Source organism: Sipha flava, unplaced genomic scaffold (genome assembly GCF_003268045.1).
Source record: "Sipha flava isolate LNK unplaced genomic scaffold, YSA_version1 32_pilon_pilon, whole genome shotgun sequence".
In the NCBI taxonomy this organism is placed as follows: Eukaryota; Metazoa; Arthropoda; class Insecta; order Hemiptera; family Aphididae; genus Sipha; species Sipha flava.
Window position 1 is genome coordinate 2,031,662 of NW_020273018.1, and position 18,904 is coordinate 2,050,565.

An 18,904-nucleotide genomic window follows, 5' to 3' on the forward strand; every position below is an offset into this window, starting at 1 on the left:
TGTGTGTTGCAGTTCTGTTCTAGAAATTTTTCGGATCCATAATAGTTTATAAATATTATCAAATTTATTAGAATAGTGTACTCGTATTTATAATAATATTAAATTCACTAAAAATAGAAATAATAAATAAACAAAAATAATAAGATAAATAAAGGTTATTGCATACAAAATAACATCAAAACAAAAATATGTATTCTATTTTATTTAATCTATTGAATATTTTAATGTAGGTATTGTTTTAGTGAGGGCTGGGTAGTAGGAACTGCTGCACAGTGATGTATACAAGGAGGTGATGTGGTTGTCAGATCCTCCCTAGGCCTTTTTTTTTTAATGTTATAAAATAATGTTCCTAATGTGAGAGCGTTAGAAACGTAAAAAAATAATGATTTTTTGCAAATAATACAAAAGTTATGTATAAGCCACTGCTGCTACATTAAACAAACAAAATATAACAGGTGAGTTATGAAATTTAATATAAAACATAAAATATATTTTCAAAAATTTAATTTGGTTTTAATGCAAACATTTCAACTTTATATAATTCTGGTGGAAAATTTGATTGAGTTTTTTTAGCTGTACATATTAAATTTGCTTGTTGGAATAAAGTACAATAATGTACATAACTTCTTGTAACCGAGCTGTCCTCTGAATCTATTTCTTCTACTTCTTTGGAAATGTTTTCTTTGACAACTATAAGTCCATTTATATTCAATAACTTGCTGAAATAAAAAAACACAATTTCCATCCGATAATTTTTTTATAATACATGTATGAACAATTAATCATTATTGCATTATTAGTTACGTGGTAAATAAGTAATTACAATATTTATAATTATTAAATCCTTAATTTTAAGTAAAATATTAGCCAATTTAAAATTCACTTTTTCCATTTTTTTTCTAAATTAATTTTCGTATTTCATTAATTACTTAATTTAGTATACTCATACAATCAAATAATAAGTTAAATATTTTACATAATATTATATAGTCATCTAATAAATAAATATTAAAAAGGTAATTAATTATATTTATTTATTTTATTAGATATTTAAAAAGATAATTATTGTTTTATAAAAATTATATTTTCTGGTAAAATTAAAGTAAAATCTATTCTTACCAACATTTTTTTAAAAACCCAACTAAATCTTTATCTGTAAGGTAACCAAGAACCCATTGAATCCAGATGACATCGTATTTAAGATTATCAGTAGGTATGAATTCATGTAATCCTAAACAAAAAATCATTCTTTATTAGTTTGAACTTAATCAAATCAAAAGATGTCTTCTTTTTCTCCTTCACCTTTCTCCCAATTATTTGGAGTCGGCCATCCTTATCATAAACCTCATATTAAAATTTATAAAGCTAAATTAATGACCAACACGTACCTACCAGAGCAGTAGAAGTTTTCCACATTGGTTCCTTTGAATTTTAGTTTGGCTTTCTTCAAAAATTTTTCTTCTTGTTCCAACATATCAACGAATTTGAAATGTTTGCATAGAAGGTTTTCTGTTATTCTTCCAATACCAGCACCACAGTCCAAAGCTCTTCCTTTAGATGGACCATTTTTCATTTGAAACAGCTTATTGAGAAAAGTATGGGAATCCCTTATATCCATAATCGTCAAATAAGGAAAACCACCAAGCATTCCGTTCACTGAAGCCGAAACATTAGACCAATAATTTTTACTCTTTTCGTAACACAATTCACTCATGATATCAAAATTCTAAAATTAAATTTGATCTCGAAGTAAATATTATATTTAGGACGAAATTCAAAACAAAAAATTAAGATAAGTTATAATTTATTTATTTCATCGATTCAATGTTTGAAACATAGGGCATTAATTCTTCTTGAATGTTGTTAGAATACTCGGTTAAGCTAAACCAAATGAAATGAATACGTAAAAGAAAATCAATCAAAACGTACAATTTATAGAAGGCTTACGTTCGCCTTGGGCCTTCACGCACGCTGGCGTTATTATTATCTTTTATCAGCGTACCGTGGTTCTATCAAAGAATTTATTCTGTAGTTCTATGGTTTTTTGTTAAGGAAGTAATTTATTATCTCTATTATAAACTGTTTTTCTAATATCAGTTATATTTAAAAATCTTTGAAATTCGAAATGGAGTCTATGTTTAAAAATGTAGTAACGAGCACATAATTACATAATGTTTTAAGTAATATAAGATTATAAGTAATTCAGTTTAAGGTTATTGCAAAGTACCTACTCAAACACAATTTCATTTATCAAAACACATTAAAAAAATTATTACATAAACAATAGCATAAAATAAAAATGTTATTTGACTACACAATATTGTGCAGTCAGGGGAGTATATAGGGAGGTGATATGGGTGTTAGAATACCCCCCATCGACCATATTCTATGATATTTTCATGATATATTCAAACTTACAGTTTCATTTGGATAAACATTGTATACAAATTGTCAATTTTACATATACTGTCTTAATATAATCATTTTCATTAGTATAATAATTTATATAAATACATGGTATTTATTTATGTAATATAGGAGGGGGCAGAGCCTCCCACTTATCCATAAGTCAATTAAAATTTAAAACACCCTCGTTAAATGAATCCTGGATACGTTACTGTGTGCAGTTGACTATAAATTAACAACAAATATTTATCTTTAAACATACAAAATAATTACAATGGTCGATAAAACGAGTGTTGAACAATAAAGTGTACACACTCAGATCATCATTATTCTTTACAACCCAATGTTTTAATAATTTATATTGTAATATTAATGACAACATTGAAAATGTAAACGAATATATTTTATTTTATTGATAAATATTATTACCAAACACAATATAGATTTGTATTAAAAATCATAGTACCAAATAATAATATTAATAATTAGGAATATGATTTTTAAATTTCCCAACCAATTTTTCAACTATTATAGATAAATGTATGTAACAAAATTTGATATAATCTACCTTTATTTCATAAAGGTTTGATAGTTTGTTCTTGATTAAACAATGGTACTTTTAAAGATTTATTCCATAAAATATTTTCCAGGTAGAACTTCTAGAACTAAAATAACTATTTAAATATTTTTGATAAAAATAATAAGAAACTACTGGTATATTTAAAGTTCATGAACAGTATAATATAAAAAAAATATTTTGTTTGTATACAAATATAAAGATAATCTTTAATTTATTAGTTCTTCAATTATTTCAAATATAAACAAAATCAAAGTAAAAATAAATTAAATACAATAAAAAGAACAACTAATATTTTATTTTAACAAGGAATATAAACATATTTTGAATTAACAATTTTTAAATAACCTGAGAGTTAACTGGAATTTCAAAGTATTTGATGTTTTCATTATCTAAATTAGTCGATCAAATAATAAATAAAATTGTAATAATATAATATAATTTTATATATTATAAGTAGATTTTATTTCACTCATTAAATTATCAACTAATGTTTGTGATGTACATTTTGCCTCAACGGAAACATTGTTGGAATTAGATTTTACCAAGAGACATAGCTGTTCACTTGATGCTGTAGAACCGTATAATGATGCAGTTTCACCAACTCGTTCCACTAACACTAAATGCAATTTAGTAGAAAACCAATTTATAACTTGGTTGAAATTTGTGCCACTTAAAATTATAGATGATTTGAAAACTAGCTGGCCATTGCAAAGTAGTTCAACCAAGGGTACAGATGGGGGAGCTTTAAGAAACATATCTGACACCGCTACAGTTAATCGCCAGTCTAATTTATCTTGATGAAAATTGTCTTCTTGAAATATCTAATAAAATATAGAAATATATATTATACTCATACATAGATTCATTAGTGAACTGAAGGACATACTCTTTACAAATAAAGTTATAAACAAGTTGTCCTATTAAAAAAAAAAAAAACATTAAATAAAGAAATTACATACTTGTGCCATATATGTCAATGTACCTCGAAGAATATTAGGAATAGTTATATTATCTACTCTAAGGGATAAATCAAATTCCGTTAATGAACCACACTGAATGCTATTACTGTGTTTATACCATGATAATGATTCGTTTTTCTAAAATTAAAATTTAATTAAAAAAAAAATTAAAATACAAAATTATTAAAACAAATATTTACTTCATCTAAAAATTGAATCGCAGTAGAATTATTCACATCTATTTCAATGTTTTTAATCAAACAATTGTTACCAATATTTGTAAGACGAAAGAAGACAGTCGCGAAATTAATTAATTCATTTTTAGGATCTATTTTGTACTCCTAAATTAAACAATGAAAAAAAACGGGTATTAGATAACAATAACTGCATTTATAAGAAAATTAAAAAAATATGATAATTTAATATTATACATAAAAAGTATAAAGTATAAGTACAGTTCTAAAAACAATCTAAACAATTTATTATTTACCAATAGTACGTATTTATCCATTGCTAATTTGCTGAATGACAAATCTTCAGCTTGTACAATTTCTTTTGATGGAGTGCAAATTCCCAATGCTTCTTCATAACCTTGTTTAATTTCAATTAGTTGTTGATCACTTTTATCTAATTTTTTTGACTTTTTAGATTTTTCACTTTTCTTTTTTTTCTCTTTCTCCTTTTTTTTTTTCTTGTGTTTTTCTTTTTTCTCTTCAACTGGTGGTGTACTTTCAATTTCAGGAACATCCAAGTTAATATCTAAGGCAGTATGAGGGTCATTTATATCTTTTTGTACATCTACTACTCCATCGGAATCTTCGGCTCCATCTGGCATTTCCCCAATATCTCGATTGACAATCATCTCAATTACAGGTTCTTCTTCCTCTTCATCAAAATTATTATGCCCTTTTTTTTTTTTTTTAGATTTTTTTTTGTCCTTTTTAGATTTCTTTGCTTTTATGTATTTATCAGATGATATAAAACCAGATACATTTAAAGAGGTAGGCAGATCTATGGATGTAATAGGAATATCTAAAGTTTGATCATTGCTAGAATTTAATTTCAAATAATTAGGATTATTTTCTTGTTCTTGGAGTCGAGCTTTTTTGTTCTGAAAACACAGTTTATGTTTTTTAGTAATTGAAAAAAATGTAAACAATAATTGTATTATACCTTTTCAGCTTGTTCTATAGTGTTAGGTGTGTTTTCTTCTTCTTCCTTCTTATCAAAACCACCTAAATTGAAAAAATTGTTATGGTCATCTGACTGATTGTCATCATCACTTTCTGAAGAACTTTGCAATGGCTCATTGATCCACACATCCAAATCCAATCTTAAATGAATAAGATTAAATCAATAATTAATTTAAATGTATTAAAATTAATTAAATTGAAACTTACCCTTCTGGCACTTGAACTTTTCGCTGCGCTTTAGGTGCAACTGGGTTCAATTCACCATTAAATAGATAAGCTACTTGAATAGCTATATCATCAACATCACCATTTTCTAATTCTTTTTGAATATAACTTATTAATTGCAACGCTGCACTTGCACGTTCTTGAACTTCCAGATCTCCACTAGAGACATACTGAGCCAATTTATCTGACACTCGTTTGCACACCTAAATCATATTATTAATTTATATACTTATTAATATAAGAATCTGATGTGGTGTAGTAACAGTTGACCACAATTCATATTGCACTCAAATTATATTTCCAACACAATACAAAAACTCTCGAATCTTCTATGTGCTGTCGTTACACCATTATCCCTTCAAAACCTACCAAACTAAGAACATCGACTATACAAGTGTCTCCTTACAGATAGTGAGGTAAGTAATAGATATACATCCTCAGATGTGATAATGACCATTAATAAAAATCTCAGGATTGTCTCAATGATAAATTTAAAAACAATTTATTCAATTTTATTAAATATCTTATATACCTTGATTGAATGTTGAGTATCTCCTTTAGACAATATTATAGATAATACTTTCATAATATTTTGAACATAGGCAGCCTGAATATGACCAGGAAGTGAATGTACTTTACCAGTCAGCATTGAGAAAAGAGTTTCTTCGGGTTTTTCTAGTTCACTGTAACAGTAGTAATATCAAACTAAAAAATCCAAACAAGTTAGAAAATAAATTATAATTACTGGGCGTATTCTCCACAAATCCAAGCTGCTGCATAAAGTACATGAGCCATATTTGAACCACCAGAAGGTTGCATAAACATATGAGCATTATTAAGAAGTAGAGTCATTTGACTTACAGCAAATGGCCTAATAGCTTTAACTCTGACAGCAACATCTAACATTTGATGCGCTAATAATGGACCATGTTTCATACCTTCCACTCGAGCCAATTCAACTAAGACACTGACATACCTAAATATAAAACAATGAATTTAAACAAAAAATGTGTATTAAAAGAAAACAATAATGAAGTAAGCCAAACCATTCAAAACTTGTGATAAAATGATAATTATCTTGAGAGCATATGTCAATTATCTTCACAAGTAACTCATCCCGATAAATTGTACCTTCTGCTTTATCCATATGAACCATAAGTTTTTTTACTATTTCCATTAAATTTTTTTTAGAAACCTGCAATAGAATAATAATTATTATAAACTTACAGTTAACGATAAATATTTGACAATTTTACCATTCCATAAAGAAGATCTAATGCCCTAAGTCTAATTGATTCATCTTTGTCATCCAAGCAAACCATAATTAAATCTTTGTGCGCTTGAACTGATTTAGGGTGGGTTTTTAGAATTTTAGACATAGCTAATAGACCCAAGTATTTCACTAAAACATATTTAATATTAAATAAGTCAACACAAAAATAAAATGTGATATTTACTCACAGTTTTGGTCAGAATCCTCAATTAATATTCTTAATTTTTGGACACATAACTAAAATACAAATTCATATATTTTACATATATTTTTTAATGATAATATTTAATTTAATTAATTTTTAAATTCATATGAAATATTATATATGTGCTGATTATTAAGCCTCATTTGACCAACTTTTATAGTACACTATGGTAATAAGAGTAAAAATATATTTATGTTTTTTTAAATAATTTAAAAATTATATGATCATTAAGAAATAATCAGTACCTAATGATTATAAATGAGTTTATAAATAACTATAAACAGGCTTTTCAACAGAAACAACAGTTCAAAATTTAGGAAAAAGACTAATTTTAAAATATAATTTATAGAATACAGCTGATAAATATGACAAACTTAATTATTGAACAACTTTTTTTACGAATCAATGCATAGATGAATTAAAATTTCTTGATAATATTATATACATATACAATAAACAAATAACTTTATTAAATTTATCAATTGTATATGTTCTATACTAGTGAGTCTTGATTAATTACATTTAATATTAAATTGAATAAGATTTTTATTATTTTAAGTCACATTAATGTTAACTATTTCAATAAGGAACAAAGCATGCTTAATAATGTGACCATAACCAATCAATATAATATAACTATAGTCTATAACAGTGATTCTCAAACTTAGAGTCGCCAACAATATTTGTAGGTTTGCCAATATATAAAATAACTAGTAAGTTGTTTTTGTGAAAATCATCATGATAATCATTGTTGAGAATTACAATTAATAAAACTTTAGGATTACCAATAAAAACATTTAATTAATCATATTAATTTATCACTACTTTTTTAATTTTATCATAATAAAGATTTGGTGATATCTTGGCTCAAAATATTGATGATATTATTATTTATTCATATATATTATACATTGTATATTTATTTATTAAGAGGTTGTGGCCTTATAAAGATTGAGAACCGCTGGACTATAATATAATCAATATAAAAGAAGATTATAAAAAATTATTTTTCATAAATAGTATACAGATATCTAAAAACTAAAATAATTTGTAAATAATACAAAAATTACTTATGTATACTATAAAAGCTAGATATTTGACATTTGGCATTCATTATCTCTATTAAAATATGAACATCTATTACATAAAAATACATAATTCTCCAAATTAATGTTAGATATATATATATAAAGAAAGAGGACTCATTTATCAAAACGATTAATAAAGAAGATCTAATTGGAAAAATACTGTTAGGTAGACTGTGTTTATGATAGAAGTACTGTATCAAAAAATATGTTAAAGCAGTGGGACCAATTATACAATGGAGAGAAATTGAAGAGGATAAAGAAAATTGGTGGCAAATTTATTTGGAGGAATGATCTTTAAGGCCATAACCTACAAGAAAATATGTATATATGAATTATATATATTAACAAATAATTAGTATAATAAATTATGAAACTATTAAATAAAAAATTATTACTTGAATGGAAGCACTATGATTTGGCATACCAGATGAAATTGAGATAAGCACTGTAAAATTGAACAACATTTTATACTTAAAAGTAAACTAGGTAGTATATTAATTCAGTAATAATTATAACAAGATTTAGGATAAAATCACATTAAATAATTGCAAGTTACTGTCATATGAAATATTTTGTAATTTTATAAATAGCTATTAATAATTAAATGGGTCATATTTTGAGAATATTATTTTATTTAATATACTTTAAACTTCAAATACATAATATTTTTTAAATTTAAAAATATTTTACTTTTTTATTGGAAATAGCAATGAAGGAAAACAGTATATCAACTATTTTATTTTTATATTTGACATAATAAACTAATTAAACTATAAATATAAATAAACAACAATAATTTTTCAATAGGTTTGAATGATTTATTATAAAATAATAAGAAAAATAAATAAAAAATATATTGTTTTACTCCCATGTACTTTGAAAGCTCATGCTAAAAAATGGTGAAATATCATAACAATGTTCAAAAATTGAATCATCATTTTTAAATTGAATAAAAGCAACTATGAATTGGCATGGATAGACACATGAAGATCCAAATGAAAATATTTTGATTGTTCTAACTCCTAACATTGCAAGCTATCGCTAGTACTATATTTACATAATCAACTACATAATTAATAATTAATAATTTAGATAATAATAAAAAAAATACTTACCAGCAATCACGGTATTGATACATTCATATAACAAAGACATTGCAGAAGTACTGTAAAAATATGAACAATAATTTAATCTACATTTTTTATACCTTATCTGAATATATATAATAAATAAATTAATAATGAAAAAAATTCTTATAATTTTACAGAATTTACATATTTTGGTTATAACTAGTTTACAAATATATCTAATAAAATATAACAATTGTTTATTTTTAAAAGAGATAAATATTGATAACACATTAATTGGATTATATGGTTTTTTAAGCAAATAAAGCTAAATTTTAGAAATAAAAATAAAAATTATATAGTAAATATATATATATAAATGCACAAAATTTAGGATACTCCAATAATTGAAGCTTAATTAGGTATCTAATTTAATGTTACTGGTTATTTTATTATTTCTAAGGCGATTTTTTTTAATAATAGTCATAGAGGAAAATTAATACTGTAAATTATTCTAGATGTACAAGGCTTAATTAATTAATTTATTTTATTTTTTTAACCCACAAACATACCATCTCCAAAAGTGAGGAATGTCCCTTACAATATTTTGTCCGCTTTTAGAATTATTTGATACAACTGAATCTTTTTTAGTAAATTTACTATCAGTCCTAAGCCTACAAAAATAATAATTCTTAAAATACTTTTGGACAAAATATTAATTTTGTTTCATTAAAATGGTATAAATATTAACTTAAAATATTATCAATTAGTGATTTAATGGTTTATATAAAGAAGAGTTAACTGAAGATTATTAACAGTTAGAGTAGGTATGCTATAACTTAAATTGTATAAAATCAAACATTAATCAAAAAATTACTATAAATAACATTTCATTTTTAAAATTACTATTTTATTTTATTTATGTGAATAAATATAATCCATTACCTGTGAATCAAATTAGTAAGAGGTTCTATAAGTTTTTTCCCAAGCCGTGGTTCCAGTGGAGTCAGCGCACCAAACTAAGGACAAATATCAAAATAAAATAATTAACAGTAATTATAAGTAATAAGTTTAAGATTCAAAAGCTAAATAATAAATGAAATAAAGATTTTAGTAGTTACCAGTTTTATAATTTTGATCAACATCCAGTTGTTGGTAGATGATGTCATTAATTTGAAAAACACTGGAGCTAAACTCAAGTAATTTTTTGGATTCTTTCTAGCTAATTCGCAAACCACATTCACAGCAGCTGATTGAACACCACAATCCATATCTTCCAATTTATCTTTTAAACGAGGAAAAGCTGGTCGCAATGCTTCTGGGAAACGAAGGAATACCTTGTACATCATAAGCACAGCTTTTTTTCTCAAATAAGGCTTTGTTGATGATAGCTATAATTATTAAAATTAAATATAAAAATGTATTTATAACGAGAACTATAGTATAAATTTTACCAATGTCATAATATCATTTGCCAAATCTCTTGCTAGATCTGGACTAATAAAACAAGCAAGTGCAGAAAGAGCAACACCAGCATCATATTGGTTTTGACTATTCAGATCCTTGCGTATCATATTTGTTGTCAACATAAGTAACTAAAAAAAAATATTAATTTAACAAAACATACATAATTTGATGATAATTATACTTGAACAAATATGACATACATCCGTATCAGTGTGGAAACTTTGAGATGATGCTAAATATCCAATTCTTTTGTAAGTAAACTTTGAAGAACTCATAACTTCAATGATGTTAAACCCTGCCCAACTTATGTCATAGCCCAACATTTGTAGCTAAAAAAAAAAAAAAAAGGGTTTGCATCAATTTAATCTTATTTAATTTCATTTAGAACAGTTACATATGTAAGTTTGGCCACGGCTGTTGCTTTAACTGCCACATTTTCTTGTCGTAATTCTTGTTTAATTTCTTCCATACACTGTGCAATGTATTTGGCCTGCAATAGTATTATCAATTTAAAAATCAATACATATACACAATTCAAAGAAATCGCCAAACGTTTTGATTTTTTTTTAACATACCTCATTTTCCTTACTGTTTCGTATGCCCCGAACAAGATCAGTTAAATTCTTATCAAACATCCTCTCAATGTTGCCTCTGACTTTTTTCAAAGCCATTATACATACAAATTGTAGGTTAATAATAATAAAAAAATACTTTGTACAGTTAATACAAGTAACGACAGCAGTAGCAGCACAGCCGTGTATTTAAATAACAGCTGTCATTATTTAGAATAATAATGAATACGTTTGGCACTTTTTAACGATGAATGCACTGCGCCAGCAAAACAACGTTTCGCACGTATTATAGGTAGAAAACATAATTGTAAATCCGTTCGCAAGACCGCGGCGTGATCGAAAACGAATACACAAAAATCGACAGTACCCCTTGACGTTACATAATGTTATCAGACATACGGTATACGTGGATCGACCGAAATCCAAAGTGTACCATATTACAATAGTACAGTACTTTTTTTTTTTTAGATGCATAGACACCACGACGAATCTTCCGATAAGCAGGATAACTGTTGTAGTAGTGGTGGGGTTATCATCGCCGTACTAAATGTCAAGAGATAATGTTTTTTTTTCATGATAATTTAAATGCAGTAAAAAGCTTGGATAGGATTAAAAAAAAAAAATTGATTGAAACAACTTATTCCATCCCTTATAGCTCTCCTTCCGTAGTCCAATAAAAAATGAATATGATAAATTAATGAAAAGACTTGAACTGATATATGTTTTTCCGTAAAAGAACTGTTGTGTGACACCTTATCTCTCGAAAAACAGGTGTAATCCTGCTGCTGCTGGTAGCAGTCACGGAAACTCGTATAATCATAGTAATAGTATCTATTCTTGCCACATCAAGACTGGTTTATTTTCATTCATATAATATATAAAAATTTTCGTTTTACTTTTACAACAATGAATGAACAGGTATAAAATTATTGACAGTTATATTTATAATTCCATGTTTGTACAATAATACAATGTTTTTTTTCATAAAAACAATCGACTGTGTTAGTCGAGGATTGACGCATCTGTATTTTTGCCTCCTATATTAGGGGTTCTCAATCAGGGTGCCGGGGCACCCTAGGGTACCACAAACTTAAATTTAGGGTGCCGCAAAAATATTTGAAATATATATTAATTTTTAAACGCCTTCATGAAAAATATAGCACTGTGAATTATAAAACAGACTATACTTTATGTCTATAATATAAAACTTATTGTGTATAATTAATTAGGTACCTATATACAATATAATTTAATGTACCTATTAATTATATGTATAACACATATAATTTTTACATAGTAATACTGAGATGTTCGATCTATTTCAATTTTCATATTGGTTCGATTGCTATCGATTTTATGTGAACTGTTTTAAAGTTATTAACGGTGAAATACTTGTGACTTTATCTTATTTTTATTGTTTATTAATGCTAAATAAAACTAAAGTTATAAAATAAATTTAAATATACGATATATTACTATCGTGTATTCGGTATAAACTATAGAGTACAGTGCATAGGCTATAGGATGTATCCAAATTTTTAGAAAATAATAAAGGGTACCGTGAGTCAAAAAAGGTTGGGAACCTCTGTCCTATATTAAAGAACCTAACTCATTCAGAAGTTTCTGAACTGTGATCTACACCAGCTACGTTAGAGAAATATATCCACCAGTGTCGTTGTGTACCTTCCTATTCCTCGTGAACCTTGAGACCTTTTGGTAAATTCTAAAGTATTTCGGCAAAAGGATTTTAATCGAATTTATTTTTATACGAAAGGCTTGAAGCCATTATGTGGTGGTGAAATTACTATAATATTGCTATATTTGCATCACCTTGCATCTACTTATTTTACTTACACGATATATTCTTAATTTTTTCTATGGATCAGAATTATTTATAAATTATACCAATTTATGTATAAAATTTCCAAAAACTAAGATCGTTATAAATAGGCTTAGACTTGTAGTTCTAGAAAATACCCAAATATGCACCAAAAAATCGTCAAATATGTACCTAAAAATAACCGTAGATGCACTAAGAAATGACAAAAAAAAATTAGTATAGTAAATATGTGGTAAAATTAAATATTTATTTTATTAGAATTTATATTATAATGAACATTGAACAAGTAATTTAAATTATTTAATAAAAACGGATGTATGTAAACTCCGCCACAAGTACCTTTTTTTTACTGTAAACTCTGCTAGAAAAAAAAAACAGGTAAAATTTGATTCATGTAAACTCCGCCACTGAAAAATATCAGATAAAATTGAGTTCATGTAAACTCCGCCAGTGAAGAAAATCAAGTAGTAGTATAAAATTAATATGATAGATTATTAAAAAAAATAAATAGTATAATATCATATTATATCCTTCAAATTAAATATTTCAATCACAGTAAAATAAAAAATCATAATAAATAATTGTTATACCTAATTATCCAAAAATATATAGTTATGTCATGTATGTAAACTAAAATAATGTGATATAATTTGTAAATATTCTTAAGTAAAGTCTTGTATTACTCCATTTGTGTACCTATTTATAGCATCCTGTAATACTGTCATTTTTTTTTCTTTATTTCTAATTTTTTAGCTTATTTACTTGAAATATGCCATGGCATGTCATTTAGTTTTATATAAGTATGTGTTTGAAATTAGGTAAGAACTTTACTAAAAATATGAACGTTTGGTTTACTTTTCTAAAATGAATTTCATAGATGACTGGAAGGATTCACAAGCAAAACATAAAAAAACTGGCGGAGTTTACATTTGACCTTTTATTATCTTTTTATCTTAACCAATATTCTGGTGAAGTTTACAATCGCCCATAAAAACATATCTATTATTGAATATCGCCTATTGGACCTCTATAAACGGTCGATAGAGGCTTATAAGATTACTTATACCTGCACAAAAATTATAAGTGGTAGTTTGTAGCGGAGCATGCGAATTGAGTCCCGAGCAGAGCCATATCAAACATTTCGGGGCAAAATTTTTTCTACGGGGCCACTGGACACAGGTAGCATATTTAGTGCAGATAAGGGTGCCCCTTACTTTTAAAAAACTACGGCGCCCAGGGGCAATTGCCCCCTTTGAACCCCCCCCCCCCTTAACACGACCCTGGTCCCGAGTACTAGAGGCTAATTGCAGGTAATGTACTATTTGGGTCCCGGATTTTTTTAGATACTACACTAGTGTGATCCTGAATTATTTTAAGTATAACAATAGTTCCTGAATATTTTTTGGTAAGTACTACATTATACTAACATTTTTCTTCTCATTTTAACAAACTTAAGACTATCTATGATCTATTTAGACCACAGGTATGTTTTTTATAGTTTTTTTTTTATAGTTTCCATATAATATAAATTATTAGAATTGTGTTGATAAAAATATTAAAAATATTAAAATTGTATTAATATTGTTGTATAATATTTTTATTACTTAATATTACCAATATTTTATTTTTAATACATTTATTACTTAATAATACTTTATATTATTATATAAATTATAGAATTCATAAAAAAATGTTGTTCTGTGGTCTAAATAGATCATAGGCAGTTCTAAGTCTGTTAAAGTGGGAAGGAAAATGTTAGTATAATGTAGTACTTACCGAAAAATATCCAGGAACTAGTGTAAACTTAAAATAATTCAGGACCCAACTAGTATAGTAATTTTAAATTCGAGACCCAATTCGGATGCAGCCGTTTGTTGATAACAAATATATATTTTTTCGATCGGTTTAAATTTGTATATATATATAGTTATAACTAAAGAGCGGATTTAATTGATATTGCAACTTTTTATTGATACTCAGTAAATCAAATCTGATCAAATATGTATACGAATCAGATTAATGACAGTCTTCCTACTTAATTTAATAATACAATTTTTTGCAATTTTCAACAATTTTGCAATTTTTTGCAATTATTGCAATTTTTGTATACTTCACGTGATAAAATATACAAATTATTATTTCCAAAGTAATTTTACAAAAAAATATAACTACGACGTAAATTTTTACATGTAGTTAAATGTAGTTTAGGATTTTTAAAATTATATTTATCTGGATTATCCACAAAACTCACAAGTTTAGAAGAATCAAATAGTCAATTACTTTAAACATATTTAGTATAAATACTAAATAAATAAATAAATAAAATTTAATACTAAACAAATACTAACTAAATAAAAATATTTAGTATTAATATTTCTATAAATATTCCCGGTCCTAATGGAAAAATAGTTAAATATAAATTAAAATATGTCTTTGAAAAAATGAAGGATATAAAACTATATAAAACAAGAACACAATTTAGAAATGTATATAATTATAAATTTTAATTCAGAAAAATGATATATTTTGTAAATATTATATAAATGTCCATAATATTATTTAAGTGAGTAATTAATGATTATACATTTGATATGATTTTACTATGTAATTTTAATGTATTTCATTGCAATTTTGTCATCTTTTTAGTGCAATTTTAAGATATTTCTAATGCAATTATATTCGGTCTTTAGTTATAACTTATAAAGTTATACCATATATGTATCTATAGTTTATCGCTGCCTCTACTATTTTTTTTCCAGCTTTCTCTATCAACGCTGTCTTCTATTAATATACCTTGTGTGTACTTATTTAGATCTTCATTAACCCTATCTATCCAGCGTTGTCTAGGACGACCCCTAGGTCTTTTCCCATTAATTTTCCCCTCTAGAACTTTCTTTAAAATTTCATTTGATCTCAAAACGTGACCTGCACACTCAATTCGTTTATTCATGAGGAATGCAGAGATACTCGGTTTTTGATAAATTTGTTGTATTTCAACGTTAGTTCTTCTGTACTCTTCGTTTTCGAGTGTGTGTCCATATATCCTTCTAAGAATTCTTCTTTCAAAACAAGCCATTTTTTCTTCATCACCTTTAGTAGTCACCCATGTTTCACACGCGTATGTAAGAACTGGCCGTAAAAAACTTGCGTACAAAATTTCCTTTGATCATCTGAAGAGGAGCTTTGACTTGAACAGTTTTTCTAATAATAATATTAATAAATATTAATATTCTAATAATATTCTGATAATGACTTATTTACAATTAATAAATATAATCTAATTTTATCAGCGCAACAAACGTACGGAATAAAATATGATTTACTTAATTTCCTACTAAAATGATATAATTTAAAATATAAATTATGAATTGAATAATTTTAAATTTTGAATATACATGGCATTCATTTGTCCAAGAGTCCCATTCAAGATCTAAAAAGATAAAAATTTCATAATATAATAAACAACATATTAACAAATATTAACTGTGAATCAGCTTACCCCCTGAACCCCCCCCTAGATCCGCCCCTGACACGGATATTAATAGATTTAATGTACACGTAACGCGGCTACACTAATACTCTAATAACCGTGATGACTACGACCCCTAGTTTATACACTATACAGGCATCGATAAAGTTGTCTACCGATTTTCGATTAGATTAATGGGTCGCAATTGGAAAATGTACTATCGGAATAGTCTGAATTTAATTATTATTATTATTATTCATATAATGAAACAATTCCCGACAAAAAAAACTATGTAGTCGTACAGAAATAGATTCTTAGGAATATAACATTAATGTTTTTATGAATAATCCGCAGCGGTCGACTACGGACTTGACGTACTACCTATAGTTAATAATAATTATAAAATAAATTTATTTCAAATTTTTTCCGCGGTGTTCATTAAGGCAGTGCTTCCCAAACTTTTTCGACTCACGGCACCCTTTTTGATATAAGGTTTTTTCAGGGCGCCCTTCTCTAAGTCATAGCATGACTAATCATAAGGAAAATGTTGGACCCGATAGTATTTCATGACGGCACGGCGCCCTTATACAGACATCGCGGCGCACACTTTGGGAATCTATGCATTAAAGGGATTCAATACCATTCGTTATTTTAACGAAAACATGCCTAACTTTTGTCCATTCTATCGACAAAACTACTAATGCGATAAAAAATCTGAAAACATATTTAAATTCGTTATGAAGTTTACTTGAGATCGGTCAGAGCATTTTTTTAAACTTTGACTTTAATATTTCACTTTAGTATGATTTTAAAACTAAACATTTTAGAATTATTATACAGTGAATGTATTGCATCTGAGAAAAAAAATCCAAAAAGTAGGATGACCGATCTCAAGAAAACTTTATAGCCAAATAGGAATTTGTAGTCGTTATCGCTGGACCCCGCCAGACCCCGCTACACCATCACTAACACTAATGATCATTTACTACACACATACATGCACAGCTCGCACGCACTAATATTATTGCCTATATAGTACTCCTTAGAAATGGACGGTATTCTTTTCATTAATTGTCTGTTAAATTTTTATAAATTTGTAGTCCCTAACTTCTGGGCCTTCTCAAAAACTCCGGGCCCGGAGGGGGGGATCAGGATTCAAAGCCCCCTTGTCTTTTTCATATTAGGAACATATTGGAATTTCGCTCATTTTTTAGAAAAATATATAATAGCTGATCAATTTTTTACACAGCAATGGTTAACCTAGGTTCTTCCATAATTTGAACATGCAGATGATGAAGTTTTAATTTAGATTTTTGTTCCTACTAATTTAAAATTAAATTAATACTTTAAATACTTTAGATATTGTATTTAATAGTAATACCTATATAATAAATTATTTTACCTGTATTATTTATTTAAAAAAAAAAATAATAAAAATAGTAATGAATTTTCTTTTTAATAGGACATAATACAGTATACCAACATTTTATATAATAAGACAAACTTAAATTTAATAAACACGAATATAAGATAAATAAAAAAAAATTAACAATATTTATTTACTATTTATTATTAAATGACAAAAGATAATTTAGTTAAACACACTAAAATCCATAGCAAGTTCAGTTTACATCCTAAATTTGTCTTAAGACTTTTACACGTAAAGATAATTTGACAAATCACAAGAAGAATAAGCATGATATGTATTTTTAATTAAATAAATACAAATATTATAATTATTTAATTTTTTCAAAAATATTTGAATTAATTATTTAAAAGCGTATTACATATAATTTTCATTCTATAAATTTTACAAGAGATTTTTTATAATTATTATTTAATTAAATATTTACAAGTGTATAATTTTAATTTTAAAATGTTCACCATTTTTTAGCTAATTTATCCAACGTAATGAAAACGAGATCGCTCCTAAGATATTTTTTCCCAACATACCTGCCGGTCCATCAAATGAATATATTGATTCCGATGACGAATTGTGTGTGCTGGTGATGGAAGGCGATGAAAATGCAGGTTTTGGCGAAGATAAGATTTTTTTTATTTTATTTTACACCCACAATAGATATTTATAATAAAACTAAAATTAATATAGGCTTCTTTTTATAATTATAGATCCTTTTTCAGTTGAGGTTAGTGGTAAACGTATTCATAGGGAAAATACAAAAACTGCTATGAATTCGAAAAAGACCCGTTTAAATACGGATAATGTGTCAGGATTTATTAAAGTACGATCATCTTTTAGTAGAAAAATTGTTTGTTGTTATGCTAAAAATATTCATAATATTCAAAGTTATATAATTTTTCTTAATTCAATTAAAAATGAACTAACCGATTTATTAAAAACATTTACCAACAATAATGCTATCAAATTCAATTTAAAATTAGAAGCAAGTTACAACAGGCTACATATTGAAAATTCGTCCGTCAATACAGCGTTCAAAACTTTGGCCAGGGCAATTTTCGTGGATAAAAATATTGGTGAAATATAAGATATGAAATAAAAAAAGAAAAAGAATAAGTAAAAGAAATGTTTGAAAATATA

The 18,904-nt window shown here is 26.4% G+C and overlaps 2 protein-coding genes across 2 annotated transcripts; both read right to left on the bottom strand.

Moving 5' to 3' along the window:
- Positions 1-460: 460 nt before the first annotated feature.
- On the bottom strand, positions 461-2,004 carry LOC112687000 (N-terminal Xaa-Pro-Lys N-methyltransferase 1). Its single transcript, XM_025559505.1, has 3 exons — positions 1,393-2,004; positions 1,120-1,231; positions 461-719 (listed from the first exon to the last, which is right to left on the bottom strand). The coding sequence occupies exons 1-3, from the start codon at positions 1,712-1,714 to the stop codon at positions 503-505; spliced, it is 651 nt and encodes a 216-aa protein (XP_025415290.1). The 5' UTR covers positions 1,715-2,004; the 3' UTR covers positions 461-502.
- Positions 2,005-3,311: 1,307 nt separating this feature from the next.
- Positions 3,312-11,134, bottom strand: LOC112686998 (AP-3 complex subunit delta-1). The gene is made up of 19 exons (XM_025559502.1): positions 11,039-11,134; positions 10,858-10,953; positions 10,664-10,792; positions 10,451-10,591; positions 10,118-10,387; positions 9,942-10,015; positions 9,045-9,094; positions 8,325-8,374; positions 6,825-6,873; positions 6,620-6,765; positions 6,410-6,558; positions 6,109-6,339; positions 5,896-6,046; positions 5,346-5,566; positions 5,119-5,278; positions 4,436-5,056; positions 4,146-4,286; positions 3,946-4,083; positions 3,312-3,807 (listed from the first exon to the last, which is right to left on the bottom strand). The coding sequence occupies exons 1-19, from the start codon at positions 11,132-11,134 to the stop codon at positions 3,427-3,429; spliced, it is 3,294 nt and encodes a 1,097-aa protein (XP_025415287.1). The 3' UTR covers positions 3,312-3,426.
- Positions 11,135-18,904: the final 7,770 nt, after the last annotated feature.